Here is an 18,837-nt window from a genome sequence, read left to right as displayed (position 1 = left end):
GTTAATTAGCAATATGTGAATTTAAGACATTTTTTACATTTCTTAAAACGACTTAAAAATGTTTTTTGATCATATTTATTTGAATATACTATGACAAATTTGTAATTTATTAAAGTAAACGCCAAAAAAACATACTAAATTCTAGTAAAAAATCTTTTTGGGTATTACAATTTTTTTTACATTAGTTACAACTGCATAAATTTAAATAAAAACTAAAATCTAATAAAAACTACTATTTTACGTGGGTAATGAAATTTTAAATAAATTTTTTTTATTACAACTTGCTTGATAATTTTGTGTTGCGCATATTTTTACAAATCAACTGGTTAATAATTTAAATATTTTGATTTTTTATTTAATTAAAGATGTATAAATAAATTTAATTGATTTTATGTTTAATGGAGATATTGTCTAAAGCTTTTGCTAGGAACTGCATTGAATTCCCAAATTTTTTGCCCGCTGCACATATCAGTTTGGTCTATTTGTACACCAGCTTATAGTGTTTTGCTATATTTGCTATTAGAATATATATATATATATATATAATATATATATATATGTGGTATATATTATATTTATAGTCATCGTCTTAGTATCGGTCTTTCTGTAATGTTGATCCTAAATCACAAAAAACCAACAGGAAATTAAATCACTCTATTTAATGAAAAACGCTTTTCATTTTTCTCTGCATAGTCAAATATTTAGTATATTCTAGTTATATTTTTTTTTGGTAGACTTGATATAAATATGTTCATATATTAAAATTATATATTTTTTGTGTCCTTTGTAGGTGAAAGTAAACATATTATGGATCAGTTTATGGATGTTTTATGGTCATTACATGAGGTTTTCCTGTAAACAAATTCATTAGTGTGCAGTAAGTCTGGATTACCACATACTGAATCTGTGGTTTTCTGCATGGTGGAAATAATTCATGCATTTATGCTAAATGAATCATCTTTGGTAAGTAATATCAAAGCATATTTTTCATACTAATTCATAGTACCATATGTACTACTAGTAATCATGCATTACTAGTAATCATGTATTGTGTGTACTGCATATAATATATGAGGGTGAGTTGAGAAGTTTTCAATCTCAAAACGATAGGCTGCTGTTTAGGCAAGTACTTGAAGAGTTTTTTGTGGAGATAGAGAAAATTGAGTACCGAACTGTTATTAAAGATTTAATATGTAAAGATGGGTGCCGCGTTTGCTCATGTAAATCCAAAACATGTTTGAATCACATTTTCAATGCACTTTAGGCATAAATGTATATAGGTGCAATGTGTAATTTAGATGAAATTTGGGTACATTATTATACACCGGAAATAAAACTTCTGTCAAAACAGTGTACTGCAAGTGGGTAAACAGCTTCAAAAAGAACAAAAGACAAAAAGCATGTTCCCATGATTTCAACCCTCCTAGCTATCTGAAATATATAAAAATATTAATCTACAACGATGTCGCAATCGCCCGAACTAGCGACGAGTAAAAAAAATATTTTTTTTACAAAATGGTGAATGTGTTTGAAAATAAAAGTAATTTTTTTAGTGTTTTTTGAGATTCTCGAATTTTTTAAAAATAGTAAAAGTTGGAATTTGGGGTTGATGCTAGTTCAGGCTACAGCTAGGCCTGTAAACAAGACTCTGAAAATTTCAAGTGAATCGGTATAGTAGAACTCGAGAAATCGTGGGAAGAGTACTGAAAAAGTTTGTCTTGACAATGAGAAAAACACATTTAAAGTTTTGCGTGAAGTTTTTCACTGCCAAAGTCATAAAATTATGTTATACTAACTTTTATTTAATCTGCCATTCCTGCTTCATACATTGGATCTTTCATTTAAAAAAAAAACTATTTTCTGTGTTTCTCACTTCCAATCGAGCTGCTCTAGCCTCCTTTGAAGCCTTGGATGAACATATTTCAGATTGTTCAATCCGGGGGTTGTTTTGTCTCAATTTATATATTAATAAAAAAATAATATTTTTAAATTTTGATTATAATTATGTTGGTAATATTTGTAAAATAAAACAAAAAAATAGAATAATATTAGTAATATTAATATTAAATGTACTTATTTCAGATTGTTAATTGTCAAAAAATAGAATAATATTAGTAGTATTAATATTTAATATTGGTAATAAAATAGTTAATATTAAAATTAAAAATTAAAATGTCTAATATTTCTAGGTTGCTCTTGGCTGTCGTTTGTACATGTCCATGTTATCAAGTAAGGATACCCAGATTAGTTTTACAAGCAACATGCAATTATTCAGATGCTCAGGCCAAGACCTCGTATATTGTGTTCTGAACAGCAAGGTGCATCTGCTTCCAGCAGTGAAGTTGCTTTGACAGTCACTTCTTGTGCAAGCAGTAGTGGTAACAAAGCTAGTAGCAGTAGAGGATCAAATAGAAGCAAAGTTAAAACTTCCGGTGTAGTTGAACAGCCAGCAAGTCAAAGTTCAGGTTGCTTTTTTTAATAGTCTTTACTATATTAATAAATTTCAAGATTCATTAGTAGTCACATATAGTTTAGTTTAGTGAATGATTTAGCTATTAAACTTTATTAAATAACAATTTATTCTGATAAGCTTTCGAATTAAACAGTTTTCGAGTAACTTTGAGTATTAATATACTGTTTTTAAATTACAGTTAGACCCTCTCGTGTGAATCCTGTTGCTTCTTCAGTTCCTCAACAACAAAGACAATTGGAGCCGGACATACAGGATATTGATACAGGTGATTATTATTATTTAACATTTAATAAAAATTGCCCGTAGGACATAATAAAAATCGTCTCACAATTCAAATTGAGTATTACAGTTATATTGTTTCACAATTTATTTACCATATCTGCAATTTGCTGTTTAAGAATGAAAGAAAATAATGTCACAACATTTACATAAGCCGTAATGTTTATGAGGAATATTGAGGAATATTTATACATAGTTTAAAAGATACAGCTATTATGTATTTGTGTAAGGACTGACCTGATGGCATAATCCACTTTTTGGTACTATTGGAAAATGATACATTATGTTTTGCCTCTCATAAAAAATCTTACATCACATTTGGAGTCATATGGCCAATTTGAATTTAAGAGTGCACTTACAGTTCAAGAAAGTCACAAAATATAGGAAATATAGAGCGCAATAATTTAAAAATTATTTATACATTAAAATCTAAAAGATTTGTCTTTTGATTGATCAATGTTTTTCATTTATAGCTCCAAGTCACCCAAGTTTAGCATCTTTAGAAGCGTTTTTGGCTGCCCCAGGTGGTTTCCCGCCACTGATGGATTTACCACCAGATGCAGATGATGAAGCCATGGTTGAGTTAGCAATTGCTTTAAGTTTGCAAGATCATGAAGGTGGACTACATGCTTTACAACAAGGACTGGCCAATCTTCAGAACCTGGGCGCTAATCTACATAATATACAAGTATGTATTTAAAAATAAACCATTTCTCTTATTCTATTACAAAAAAAAAATATTTTATTTACTTAAAGTACGTTTACTTTACTCAAATTTAAATGTAAGAATCACTATTTGATACTGTAATTAGAAGTACAACTTCGATAGCTGTGCTAACATCTAACTGACTAATAACTGCTTTGGCTTGATCAATCACAAATGTAAAAAAAAAGTTTTTGGATGCAATGTAAGACTTGATACATGCTTTATGACCTAATTCAAAATAATAATTATATGAACTACTTTATGCACTATAGTACTGCAATAATAGTGTAGTAGTGATTAAAAGTTTTTTTTTTAGCAAGTGCTATCTGCTGCAAATATTGCGGCTGCTGGTCATGGTGGTCATTACAGTGATACAACTGCTTCTGCAGGAGGCTCGGACGATGAAGGTTCCACTGCAGCAACAGATGGCTCTACTTTAAGAACATCAATTGCAGATCAGGTAAAAAAATACATATATCACATAATTCATTTAGAGGTTCCAAGGCACACAGCATAAAAAAATTATTGCAATACATTTTGCATCATCTATATGTTAATTTTCATTATCATATTGTTTATTATACCTAATAATTCAATTGCTAAAATATGATATACTAAGTTTACTCTTTAGGCTATAAATATTTTTGCAATTTATTTCAATGAATGAAGGTTTGGAATTGTCAATAATTTTTAATTGGTTTTCCTTGAGTAAGCTAATACTGATATATAATAATCTAATAATCTAAAATCTGTGTAATAATCTAAAATTTACACTAGGGTGGAAGTAATGGATCAGAATCAGGAGGGTCGGGTGCCGAAAGTACTGGCGGTGTTTCTGGACGGAGTAGCTCTTATGGAGATACCTTAATTGGTCCACCAGTTGTAACTAATGCATTATCAGGAATCAGCAGTACTTCACCGCCCAGGCAAGCCGATTCAACACCAGCTACATCTAGTGCAAGCAATATACCACCGGTACAGCAACAATCATCATTGACTTCCATTGAACCTGAATCCTCTGATGCAGAGTTGGGGGAAGCTAGTGGAGAACAACTTGCGATCGAAATGCCTTTGTCTGCCAAGCACCAATTGGACTTGGAAAATGAAGCATTAGATAAGGAAACTAATTTGAAAATGCATCAACTTAGGTATGGCATATTACTGTTCACTAAGGTGACCATTTATCCTAGTTTGGCTTGGAGATAGTTTCAGAATTTTACCTTTTGTTTCTGGTTTTCCTAAAAGCAATATTTATCTGGAATTTTGATTTTTTTATTCTGGATTGTCTTGAGTTTTTGAAAAGTATAGGTTCACCCTCTCTCACACTGTTCCATATTAGCATAATTACAGTTGCTATCCTGGTTTTGACCTTGAAAAAATAAATTAAACATGATTTTAAAAGCCATAATGGTTTATAAACTATCAATTTTATAAAAAATATGTGTAAATAATTATTGTGATAAAAATTAACCATTTTTACTATCTAACTTTTAATTAAAATGTTATATGTAAATGATTCTAATTTTATATTAGTTTATTATCAACATGTTAATACTAATCAAGTATTTCACTTCTAGAGTTCAAGTCTTAAGTAATATGGTTGATAATATGGGTCAATTAAAATCAGTTTCTGGAGTTCAATCTATTCCATTTATGCAGGTAATTTTAAGGTTGATATTAACAACCACTTGCAAATAATATATGTATTTTTATGCTACAGAATTAACTTATTTTATAAAATAATATATGTGTAAGTTCACAAGTGTTTGTTCTTTTTTATATTCAGGTAATATTGATGCTAACGACTGATTTAAATGGCTCTTCTGAAAATGATCGCCAAGTATTGCATAAACTTCTATCAGCTTTAGTACAGGAACTAGGATTTGCACCAAGGTTTTCGGAAGATGGATCATCGGAAGTAAATGAATCTACACAAAAAAGGATCGTTGATCTTGATGATGTTTATGTTAGAACACATTCACGTGAAGTGAATTTAGTAATAGTTCGTTTATTAAGTGAGTATATATAACTAACAGCTATTAAATAATTGCTATTTCATACTACAAAATTTACTTTAGTTATCAGCATATAACAAAAAAATAAATCTTTCTTTGTTTTTTTTATAATCTGTTTTTTTTTTTATTTAAAAGAAATATAATTGTTTGATTTACATAAATATTGGATGTAAAAATCGTACAAAACTTTGACAAAAATAATTACAATAATAATAATTAATTGGGAGAAATATTTTATAATTGACAAATTGAGATGTTTTATTATCTGTAATAAGTACCAATTAATGGTACCATAATACCACAAAAATTCTTTTATATTTACAATAGATTGTAAAAGCAAATCATAAATTGAATTAATGAATCTGTAGAAAGTTTTTTCTACTATTATAAGTTTCTTTTTTTATTAAAAACATATGCTTTATGCAGGTGTTTTGATGTCTCGTTCGAAACAACAATCCAGTAAATCTCAAGCACACGAGGGATTAGTATTTGTATCTAGGATGGCAGCTAATTTACTTCATAAAAGTGGTGTTGTCGAGTATTGCCACAATTTGTTGACGAAGTTATTAGAGTAAGTTTATTGTAATATTATATTCTAGATTGTATGCGTATTATGAGACAAAATGTTTGAACTATTTTAAAAGAGTGCATTTCACTGTACAGGTTATTACTAGATTTCCAAGAGAGATAAATTTACATAAAATTATTTTTGATATATTCATCGATCTTCCTACATTCCGATATACTTCTTAAGAGTTTTGTAAGAAAATTCCAGATGCATTTTCAAATAATTTTATATTTTTCAACCAATATACTTGTGAATGGTATTAATATAAGTGTTTTGCAACAAAAGCATTATAAAAAACTGCAAGTTGTAAATGTGACTAATGATATCTGGAATTGCTGATCTCTGTGTGGGAGAAATGAATGTGGTTTATATTCAAGTATGTATAGTCTTCGAATGTAAATATTAATTACATAAAATAATGTTGTTTTGAATATAGTGTAAAGTATTATTAAATTTGAATGATTTGAATGAATTATTTGCAATGATATCTCTGCCAAAAGATGCACTAGGGAATTGAAAGTTGAATTCAATTTTTTTTTGCGAAAAGACTACAAAATGACATAACTCATTGAAATAAAATGTTGGGGGTTTCTGTATGGGAATACTCCGTAGCCTTTAGATCTATTTGTACTATCCAAATAATTTTATTTGAATAATAAAGATGGTTGTTGATTACTACACATGTGCACATGCATATTTTACCCATTAATTATTGTTGTAAGATGTGCAAAAATAATTAAGAAATGCAAAGATATAGAAAACGTCTTTTTAGGTTTTCAGAAGTTTCACTCAGATTCCATATGGGAAGTTATTAATTAAAACTTGTGAAGTTCATAATGTTACTTCTTCTAGGTATTGGAGTGCACCAACTGTTTTAGAAGAAGCGTCTTCTGGAGGAGTAAGTTGTACACTACTTAAAGAACATCTACCTAACACATTACCTGATATGCAACCATTTTTCTTAAGACAATATGTGAAAGGTAATAGTAAGTAGATTAAACCTTCATTCTCTTCCAACAAAATATTTGGGTTTCCAATATATTACTTGACTATACGTTAATAGAAGGTCCATTTTACATTCCAGGTCATTGTACAGATGTATTTGAAGAATATCCACAGTTGCTGACCGAAATGGCTGTGAGGTTACCATATCAGGTATCTTCAAATTTATTATAAAGCTGTACAAAAATATCTAAATGTATCAGCTTAAATCAATCAGTTTTAAATGATTAGTATTGAAGCTTACATTCTATTAGCAGTTGATTGAAAGTGTTGCATTATACATAATTTTCAAAGTCTTCATCATATATATATATATATATATATATATATATATATATACAGGGCCGATCCTGGACATGTTGCGCCCGCATGCAACATGTTTCTAGCCCCTCCCCCCTATTAATTTTAACCGTTTTAACAGTTTATCATTAAAATTATGTAAATATTCACATATTTTTTTTAAAATAGTTTTTAATTACTCTGAATTCAATACACAAAAAATTAGATATAACATAGAATCATATAAAATACATTGATTTTAAATTTATTTAGAAGGCGATTTGCGGCTTGATTATAATCAAATGTTTTTAAATTTTCAATTATTTATTAACATATGTGGCAATATTAATATTTGGGTTTGGAAACATTTTACTTATTTATTGTGTGATTTATTCTGTTGAGCAAATCATGCCAAGAGAGCTAAAAAAAAACTAGCTTTCTATTTTCAATCATAACACTCGTATTTTGTGCTGGATTTTTTAAATTTTAATTTAATTTAATTTTTCATTATTTACAATATCCAAAATTGCGTCGTACACTTCTCCTTATTGATATCCTAAGAGCCGAGCTGTATTGATCCTTGCATTCTCGTCATATTCAGATAATCAAATTGTTGTCTTAAAGTTAAATTTTTTTAACGTATTTCAGAAGTATTGTCCAAAAATCAGTAAAAAATGCAAAGAAATTACACTTGAACTATTTTGAAAAAAAAACTAACTATGTTTGATATGCATTATTTCTGCATAGTTAATAATTATTAAAATTAGAGTATGGACAACACTAGGTATAAAAAGAAATTTAAGATTTTCGTTCCAAAGTAAATTTTGCTTTCATTTTTCATATTTGTTTCATTTCCATAACCTTAACCACGCATGTCTTCAACATTCAAAGCTCATCACATGCGAAACATTTCCTACATACAAAATAAAAGCTACTATCTTCTTTTATCTATGGCTACAATTCAATTTCTCGGAATAAAAATGCCATTTTCTAATCACTGAGTCCCCGTTGTTCATTTTCCCGATTATAATTTGTTTATATTTTTTAACAAGTTTTGTTTCAACTAAATCAGCTCGCAATTTTTCATCAATAATGCCCAACAATTAATCTTTCGCAGGTTTGTGTTTATGGAATTCAACAATAGATGTTTTCTTTTTTGATTCCACAGTAACTTCAAACAAAGAAAAAAATGAATAAGTAGATTAAGCAATAAACAGAGCTATTATTTACTAATTTGCATAGTTATTAGACGGTTAATTGTTTCTACTGATATCACTTTGCAAAATAAGTATGCTTTTTATGTCTTCGTATCCCTACTATATTCTGAATTTTATATACATAATAAAAAATATAAATAATATATTATAAATTTAATTTCCGACACTCCCCCTAAGGCGTGCGCCCGCATTTTTTGCATGCATTGTATGCAAGGCAGGACCGGCCCTGTATATATATATATATATATATATATAATTTCACAATTTAAAAAATATTGATATATGTTTATAATCTAGTCTTATCCAATATTGAAAATTAACTTACTACTAATATAGATACAAAAACACACGGAAGGTGGACAATCTCTGGGAAAGCATTGGTTGGATACACTTTGTGAATACATGATGAACCCGAATACATCATTCGCTAAAAGACAAGTTCGAAAAATGTTACTCTTCTTATGTGGACATAAAGGAAAATATAGGCAACTGCGAGATGTTCACTCTTTACATACACATTTTAAGGTATTATATATGTTGTAAGTTATAACTTACAATATTGAATTCCATAGCCAAAATCAAATGTAATTACTAGTGAATTTAATATTATTGAATAAGTGTTATCAAATATTTAATTATTGCTAATTCTTGAAAAAAAAAACTTAATATTATAAAAACATATGTATTAAATATTTCAATATTCTATGGTTTTCAGGCAATTAGGTCTTTTTGTGATGATCCTACCTCCTTGCCATATGACTACCTTGTTGATTTGGTGGAGCATTTGAAAGCATGTTTGGAAGTTGCTTCTGTAAGAACTGGAAATTGGCAGAAATATTGCATAGCTAATGATGGTGTAGTACCATTTCTTATGCAAGCTAGCTGTCTGCTAGATGAAGGTCATAAACATTTCTTTAAAATTAATAAAATTATTATATTTCTTGTACTTTAATTGAATTTGACGGAACTTGTTTCTCAAGTTTTTTCAAGAATATGCATACAAAACGATTTTTCAAAATTAAAGGTATTTTTGGAGATATAGCTGTTTGACCATGAAACTTTTTTCTGTTTCCTTTCTCTGCAAAACTTTAAACATGTTGTTTCGAAACTGTCTTTTTTGATACAATACCTACGTAATTTTTACCTTCTACTTGACCGAATTGCTTGAAATGTTTTCTTCATAGACTTTGTACGAGCATACCCAAATCCCGATTTTTACTAATTAATGAGATAATAAAAAGTTGTAAAAAATACTGTTCTTTCATATATTTGCGATTTTGTAAACCTACATTTTTCTTCACTTATTGGTTATGCATGTGATTGCGATATTATTTTAGATTAGAGTAATAATATTTGAACATATATTTATCTCTAGATTATTAGGAGAGCTAAATTCATGGAAATGGTCATGTGCAAATTTTTTGAGACACCCCACTTACTTACCTTCTAGAATTCAAACTTTGGTTATTTTTAATTATTTTATTTTGAATATTCTCAAATCATTAATTAATAACTTATGAATTTATTATTTATCTTCCAAATATTGCATAAAATTAATTTCTATAGACCAGAATACCCGCTTAAAAATTATTTAAATTAAATATAGAGAAGTAGAGAATCCGATAATTATTGATGCTCAATAAAATAAAAAACATTATATTGAAATATAAGAATTGAGTGATAAAGTAGTAAATTAATAATATATTGTTGTGCAGGTGTATCCTCAATTATCTTGCAACTTCTTCAGTCTGCTATCTGCAACAATAATAAATTGTCAACATCTGATACGAACAAAACAGTACCAACAATTTCTAGTTTAAGCTCCTCTATAACAACGCCTATTTCTGCACAATCTTGTACAACACCTTCTGCCAGATCATCAGCCAAAGGTAAATTGAAAAAAAAGTTTGTTTATTTAGGTTATATTTAACTATTTTACATTTTAGATTTGTATATTGTTATGTATTTGATTGCAATTTATGGAAATTTGTGCTTTTTTACAATTTAGTCTTCAATGAAACTTTGTGGTTAAATTTGCAATTGAATTTTAATACATTACTGAATTTTATATTTCATTTTATTCTAGATCGCAAAGAGCGCGATAAATCTGAAGAATCTGACAGTACTGATTCTAAATTCGAAGATTCTCAATGTGCTGTTCTTGTGAATCAGATTAATGCACAAGTCAGTACAGAAGTATTGCGTAAATTTATAAAAACATTTTTGTTAGAGACAAACTCAACAAATGTTAGGTGGCAGGCACATGCACTTTTATTATCTATGTATATGTAAGTCATATTTATTATTGTAATATTCAATAATTGAAATTATTAAAAATAATAGCCATATTTTCACTTTACAGTAATTCTAGTCCATCTCAGAAAGAGGCTTTACTTGAATTACTTTGGAATTTGTTACAGTTTCTTCCAGCTTATGGCAGAAGAACTGCACAATTTGTAGATCTCTTAGGCTATTTTTCATTAAAGACCAAAGATATAGAGAGTAAGGTAATTATGTGTTTCTATGTGTTCTATTGTTAATTGATGATTACTGATGAACATATAAAATACATTATTTTTTTATAATGTATATTTACATTTATATATGGCTGTTATGCCTTTTATGTTATACAAAAAATACTTATTATTTTTTTTATTAATGGTCAATATTATTTTTTGTGTAGATGAGTACATACATGGAACAAGCAGTGCTAGTTCTCCAAGCGCAAAATCAATTGCTATCTCAACATAGTAATGCTCAATTATATAGCGGTTTATCTCAATATGTTGAATTAGAAGGATATTACTTAGAATCTGAACCATGTCTTGTATGCAACAATCCTGAAATTCCTTTCAGCACTATTAAATTGAGCTCTATAAAAGTAAGTGATTTATTATAGAATGTAGCAATTAAAAACATGAAAAGCTGACTTAACAAGTGGTTTTCCACCTTTTTTGCACCGCGCCCCCTGCTCTTATAAAAAAAACTGTTGCGCTACTCTTAATTTTTTCAATTTAATTTAATTTAATTTCGTAAATTTTTAACTGATATTATCAGACTACAAATTAATATGCAATATTATGTAAAAATATGCATAAAAACTTATTTTTTGTTTATTTTTTATGTTCCAAAAATGTTGGGTTATTTTTAGGCTTGCATCGAATATTCGGTTACTATTCGGTATTCGGGATATTCGGCATCTTTTTTAATATTCGACTGAATACCGAATAGTAACTTACTATTGGGCCAAATATCGAATAGTTAAAATCGAAGGCGCCGCTGACGCTCAGCGACAGCATCGTTGGTGTTTTATCTTTTATGTGATAAAGAGCTCGCGTTGGATCTGTTTTTGGAAGTGTTTAGTTTACATAATGAAGAAACGATTTTGTTATAGTATATATAATAATTTAATCTTTAACGACTTTTGACATAGCTGTAGCGCCTAGGGGGGCGTCCATTAATCACGTGAGCGAGTTTTTAAGGAATTTTCGACCCCCCCTCCCCCTTGGTGATATTTGGTGATATTCAAAACTACCCCCCCTCCCCCACCAAACATCACGTGTATTTTTAGTTACGTGATAAAACTGTAAAATTTAGCTACCCCTAGCTAAAAACCTGCCGAATAGTTGCCGAATATTCAGTAGTCGTCTTTTGGAGCATGCCGAATATTTGGTATTCGGCATTTTGCCGAATATACTATTCGTTGCAAGCCTAGTTATTTTCGATGATAGTATTCTGGAAGCAGATGTGTGCCCCCCCCCCTTGAGGAGGCGCGCCCCACATGTTAGAAACCGCTGCATTAACTTACGAATTTAATTCGTGACTAATTTCCCACACAGTGTACAGTTTATTATAAAAATAAAAATATTTTTTTGTTTATAGTTTCGTATAAATAAATATTTTGTAATACTTGCGATTACCGTACCGGGCCATGCCCGTGATGCGTAATATTTGCTTCTGGCCCGATTATCGATTATCGTACGCGGGCCATGCCCGTAATATTTAACTTCCCCAAGGAGAAGTTTGTTTTTATCAAAAAATCCTATTTGTTAATTTTCTCGACGTTTCAAGCCATTCTGAATCGAAATGAAATTGAAACGTTGAGAAAACATAAAATTAGCGAATCGGATTTTTTGACGAAAACATAAACTTCGAAGTCGGAGATCTCCTTCGGGAAGTTAATAAAACCTTAGCCTTAGTTATAAAACCTTAAAATCATTAAATATTTATAGATACTAAATGCTCATTAAAATTTAAAATCATTTATTTTATTTTGATTGTAGGTTGATTCCAAGTTTACCACAACAACAACTATAGTAAAATTGGTTAACAGTCATACAATAAGTAAAATAACATTGAGAATAGCAGATTTGAAAAGAAACAAAATGGTTAGAGTTATAAACATTTATTATAATGACCGAACTGTCCAAGCTGTTGTGGAATTAAAAAATAAACCAGGCAAATAAACTCTACTATAATAATTTAAACATTTTGAATATTTATTTATTATTTCATTTGTTTTACAGCCCTTTGGCATAAAGCTAAAAAGGTAACATTATCATCTGGTCAAACTGATGTAAAAATAGATTTTCCCCTTCCCATAACTGCTTGCAATTTGATGATCGAGTATGCAGATTTTTATGAGACTGTTCAGGTGTGATGTTTTTTTTTTAACTTAGGTTTTGAACTTTTTTTCATAGACAATTGATTTTAATCAAATAATATTTTATAGGGTACAAGTGAATCTTTGCAATGCCCTAGATGTAGTGCAGCTGTTCCTGCTCATCCAGGTGTATGTGGAAATTGTGGGGAAAATGTTTTCCAATGCCACAAATGCCGGTTTGTTATTTTCAATATCATCTTATTATTAGAAATATTCTTCATAATTCTTTATAGTTATATGAGTCAAATAATTTTTTGGGTGCTGAACAGAATATGCTAGGGCTTTATTAGCTGCTCTTTTTGTTCTGCATTATTCTTTTTAATTAAGTTTATGAAAAAAATCTTTTCAGTGCTATATATATATATATATATATATATTTTAGTAATATTAAATTTATGAAAAATATCTTTTTAGTGCTATAAATTATGATGAGAAGGATCCATTTTTATGCCATGCTTGCGGTTTTTGCAAATATGCCAAATTTGACTATTCTCTATTTGCTCGACCTTGTTGTGCTGTAGACACAATTGAAAATGATGATGATCGCCGAAAAACTGTTCAAAACATCAATAACTTGCTAGAGAAAGCTGACAGAGTGTATCAACAACTCATCAATAATAAACCAGTATTAGAGGTGAAACCATTAAGCTTTATTTTAGTTCTGATTTAACGATTGAATATATTATTGTTGAAAAATTCAAAGTTGCTTTTCAGTAAATGCGCTTAATGCACTTATGTATTAATATATTAAAATTTTAAAATATCTATATCACAGTTTACTATATTATAAACATTAACAATATTTTTTACAGCTTTTAGTAAAGAAAGTATCTGAGCATCGTTCTGATTTTAATGTTGATGATACAATGGGTGGTTTTGTCGTAAATTCAACATCTCAAGTCAATAAAGTTGTGCAACTTATAGCCCAAAAATACTGTGTTGAAAGTAAAAACTTTTTTGAAGATTTGAGTAAAATATTACAAAAAGTGGAAGCTAGCAGAAAAGAGCTAATAGCATATGATAAAAAGCAGATGGACTTTGTAGTAGTAATGAACTCAGACATGTGTAAAAGTAAGATAATTTTTGTTTAAGTACTGAAACATTATATCTTACATACTTCATTGTTAATCTTTTCAGGTGCAACTACTAAAAATAGATGCTATGGATGTGCTTTGGCAGCTACAGAACATTGTTTAACTTTATTACGTGTGATGGCAACATTTGCACCTTGTAGGTGGTATTTAATACATAAACAAGGGGTTCTGCAAGAATTAGTAAATCATAATTTACGTGGTGGTACACACCAGGTGAGTGTTCAATTGCTATCTTTTGTAATATTTTTTAGTTCTATAATTCTAATAAATTATTCATTATATCATTTTTAAGATTTATTAAATTTATATAATTTTCATCATCTTGAATAATTGTTTTATTTGACAATCATTTCAGATTCAAGAAGAAGTTCGTCAATTATTGTGCCTTTTAACAAAAGACTGTACTCAAGATACTGAATTACTTTGCACTCTTCTAGTCGATAGAATAACTTTAGCATTGAAAGCTCAAGTTACTTTTTGTGATTTTTATCCGGGGGTAATAATTCTTTTCACTATTCATACTTGGTTACTTAATTCTGTTTGAACTGATATTTTGTGATCTTTTTTTCTTCTTCTTTTTTATACACCTGTAAATAATTATTTTACAGGGTAATGAATTTTATTGCATTTTAAAAGTTACGTTATAACATAATTATTGAATTGTATTTTTCTCACTGAAGGTTCGTCATGAAATGGCATTATTAGCTGAATTGGTAGCTCAAGAAGACAACTGCTGGGAAATGAAATTGAGAACTGTGATGAAATTATTTATTTTGGGATGCAAGTAAGTTTAATTTTTTATTATAACTTAGTAAATTACTATAACCATTGTTAATATTATTGTAGTGAAACTCGTAGCCCAGCAGTAATGGAAGCAATCGTTTTGCCTTGTCTAAGAATATTACAGTCTGTGGTGTCACCAGCTCAACCTACTAGTCAACTGAATAAGGTTAGAAATGTAAAATTAATGTCATATCACAACTTTCTGCCAATTAATTAAATTTTATTTTTGGGATATTTTGCTTGAAAATTAAATGTCATTCAGAAAACATTTATTTTTGTTCTAGTAATCATTGTGTCAGTGAGGGAAAATATGAATATAAAATTTTATTTTATATATATATATATATATATATATATATATATATATATATATATATATATATATATGTATGATTTAGTAGTTAATTTTGATGTTGAAATATATGAGTGAGTTCTTGAGGGCGATACATCAAACAAAGAAAAGCCAAAGATTATAAAATAATCTTTATTTCTTTTTATACATGCCTCGGTACTAGCAAAGTACAGAAGTCGTGGCAGAAATTACATAATTCTACTTACATTTTTGTTCAATAAAACTATCATTTTTCTGTTTACATCATACAAAAAAATTATATAAAAAAATGCATAGTGCTGACAAGTTAGTTGTATAAATGTTAGTGCCAAATCTCTAGTGCTGTGTACACTTCTCTATATGTAACTAACCAACGTAATATCCACTGATGATGACATTAAATTGAATGTCGAAACGTTTGGAAATAAAGATTATTTTATAAATCTTTGGCTTTTCTTTGTTTGATGTATCGCCCTCAAGAACTCACTCATATATATGTATATATATATATATATATATATATATATATATATATGTATATATAATAGGTTGTCAAATATCTCCCTTCCGCCTTTTGTATTATAAACCAAGAGCAAAAAAGCGGAAGGAGATATTTGACAACCTAATATATATATATATATATATATATATATATATATATATATTATGACTTTTATTGCAGAATAAAAGCAGCTTGTCCAGCATCTGCCCACCTGAGGGAATCACAATCAACTTAGACAAGTGGTTAAATAGTGACAACAATGAATCATTCTTAAGCTGGAAGCAGAAAATGCCTAAAAGATCACAAGTGGAAACTGCAAGTGATAAACAAAATCTTAATGAAACATCTGTAACCGATACCAAAGATCAAGATGATGTTCCAGTTGATAAAAATGCTTTAAAAAAGCAAACAAAAGAGAGATACCTTTTGGAAAAATATGCTTATAGATGGAGACATAAGGTTAGTGTTACATCCATCCATTCAGCAAAGATAGTTGTTAGTGAAAATAATTGTCTATGTTCATATTTCAAATGATTTAATATTTTTTTTAATGTATATGTAGATTCAAAGAATGCATGGATTAAGAGCACTTAATTTAGATGGAACTTGGTTGAAGCAAGTGTTGTTTAGTCCACGCTCTCGTTTGGCAAGGCAGGTTGCCTGTACAATTGTTCAATCGTTAAGTCAAACACATGAGAGACATAGAGAAATGTTATGTCTTCTAACAGGCTATCTTCAGGAAATTGGAAGATCCGGTAAAAGCAGTGATGAATTTTTAGGTTTGTTTATTCTTTATGTAATTATAATATATGAATATTGATATATACATACATACATGAATTTATAGTGTTGTTTGAAAACAAATCTTGGTTTTCTCGGATTAAAATCACATTTTTTTTTTTTTTTGAACTTATGAAGAAATTGAGTTGTTAATTTAATCTTTTAATGAATTCTTATTTTGCGAAATTGGTTGTCAGGTTCCTTTTTTCTGCTTACAGCATTATACAAGTCATTAATGGATGAGGCACCGTGGAAACAATTTCTTGCTTTAAAAGGTGTATTAATGCATTTGGCTGATTTATTAACAAAAGAAATACAAGATATACACCATCTTGAGGAAACAACTTTAACTGCAGATATTGCACAAGGCAAGTTATTAATAACTATAATCAAATATTTTTATTTTTGAACAATCATTGGTATTAGTTAACCATGATTGTGGTTGTTAGTCATATATAGGTGAAAATTTTGTTGTATTCAAAACTTGCTACTTTCAGGAAGACTTCCTTTCTTTTTTATGGTGTTTATAATTTAGCTACCATTACCATTTGCTATATATTTATTAACAACCAGTTGCAATTTCTAGACAATGTTTTAGTATATCTTGCAAATGATTTAGTGAATTTCAAGTAATGCTTTTTTTATATATATTAGGTTACGCTTTGAAACAAATCACCGAGTTATTATCATCTTTTCTTGAGGATACTTCTATACGACAAGCTTATAAAGGTAGGCTTGTCGGAGCAGTTTTAGGTGGATATCTTTCATTAAAAGTTTAGTAGTACAAAGAACCAGGTTGATTGATGATACCCAAGAACAATTATTAGAGATGTTAGAAGAAATGACCACTGGAACCGAAGCTGAAACAAAATCCTTTATGTCTGTGTGCATGGAAACAGTAAATAAATATCCATTGATGGATGTTCGAACTCCTGTATTTATATTTGAAAGACTTTGCTCAATTATTTATCCAGAAGAAAATGATATTGGGGAATTTTTCTTATCTCTTGAGAAGGATCCTCAACAAGAAGACTTTTTACAGGTAAATTGATTATATATAATATATTTGAATTTTTTTTGATGAACCCAATCAAATTGTAAAATGAATTGATTTATTGGTTCAATTATTAAATATATAAATGATTCAATTTAATATTTACCTTAAGTGGATGTCTGGAGTGAGGTGGTTTAAAAACAATTCATTGTGCATATATGGTCATTTAAGATTCCTTGTTTTTTATGACTGTTAGACAAGCATGAAATGAGTTAACTGTGTGTTATCAAATTAATAAAACATAAAGATAGCATAGATTCAATTTGATACTTCTTGTTAATTGTAAATTTTGTGATTGTATAAAACCAAATTCTGCAAAATGTCTGTTAACAATAATGACTCAACCCTGCTCTAAATAAAACTTTAATATATCTTAAGTACAGTATATATTTACTATACGCTATTCCAGGCTCATAATAGACTGATACTGTTAATTTTCTCTAGAATTAGATCATTCTAACAAACCTATACTAGAATATAACATTTAGAATACATCTTAGATTCGTTTGACATTATTATGGGAAACACCTATATCTGATTCTTTGTCTTGTTTGTTAGCTTCACAAACTACTTAATATTTGTCTCAGATTTCAAATTAATCACTTCTTATTAGTATTAGATCCAAAGCAAAATTTTTGCAGCTTAACAATACCAATTGTGCTGATATGACATTTGATATACATATGTAATTACAATATTTTTTAGGGTCGCATGTTGGGTAATCCATATTCCAGTAATGAACCTGGTCTTGGACCATTAATGAGAGATGTTAAAAATAAAATTTGTCAAGATTGTGAATTAGTAGCATTATTAGAAGATGACAATGGTATGGAATTACTGGTCAACAACAAAATCATGAGTTTGGATCTTCCAGTGAAAGAAGTTTATAAAAAGGTAATAAATATTAATATAGTTATTATGTTTATACAATAACCCTTCAGTTAAAATATATAGTTCCTATTTAATTGTTTTTTAAATAACAGTAATGAATGGCGTTTTAATTGTACATTTTATCATAATATTACTTTACTATTAGATATTTTATGATATATCATTAATGTGATAATTACAATATTATAATAATAATGTTA

At 28.8% G+C, this 18,837-nt stretch overlaps 1 protein-coding gene across 1 annotated transcript; it reads left to right on the top strand.

Annotated features, from left to right (window-relative positions):
* Positions 1-2,285: 2,285 nt before the first annotated feature.
* On the top strand, positions 2,286-18,640 carry LOC113379845 (E3 ubiquitin-protein ligase UBR4-like; the record flags this gene model as incomplete). Its single annotated transcript, XM_026619562.1, is given in 31 exon segments — positions 2,286-2,465; positions 2,652-2,738; positions 3,226-3,440; positions 3,775-3,918; positions 4,236-4,606; positions 5,036-5,117; positions 5,245-5,473; positions 5,900-6,044; positions 6,894-7,021; positions 7,126-7,196; positions 8,876-9,064; positions 9,255-9,438; positions 10,255-10,353; positions 10,626-10,827; positions 10,902-11,046; positions 11,223-11,420; positions 12,823-12,997; positions 13,066-13,193; positions 13,272-13,378; positions 13,617-13,836; positions 14,015-14,273; positions 14,340-14,509; positions 14,652-14,792; positions 14,977-15,080; positions 15,143-15,245; positions 16,093-16,371; positions 16,475-16,691; positions 16,911-17,060; positions 17,347-17,463; positions 17,466-17,734; positions 18,452-18,640. Coding segments are annotated over 29 exon segments (4,962 nt in total), but the record flags the coding sequence as incomplete, so codon positions are not given.
* Between the last annotated feature and the right edge of the window lie 197 nt (positions 18,641-18,837).

This window comes from Ctenocephalides felis, unplaced genomic scaffold (genome assembly GCF_003426905.1).
Source record: "Ctenocephalides felis isolate EL2017-DRISC unplaced genomic scaffold, ASM342690v1 CF-g0.4_SCAFFOLD_00163, whole genome shotgun sequence".
NCBI lineage: Eukaryota > Metazoa > Arthropoda > Insecta > Siphonaptera > Pulicidae > Ctenocephalides > Ctenocephalides felis.
This window is presented reverse-complemented; position numbering and strand designations above follow the sequence as displayed.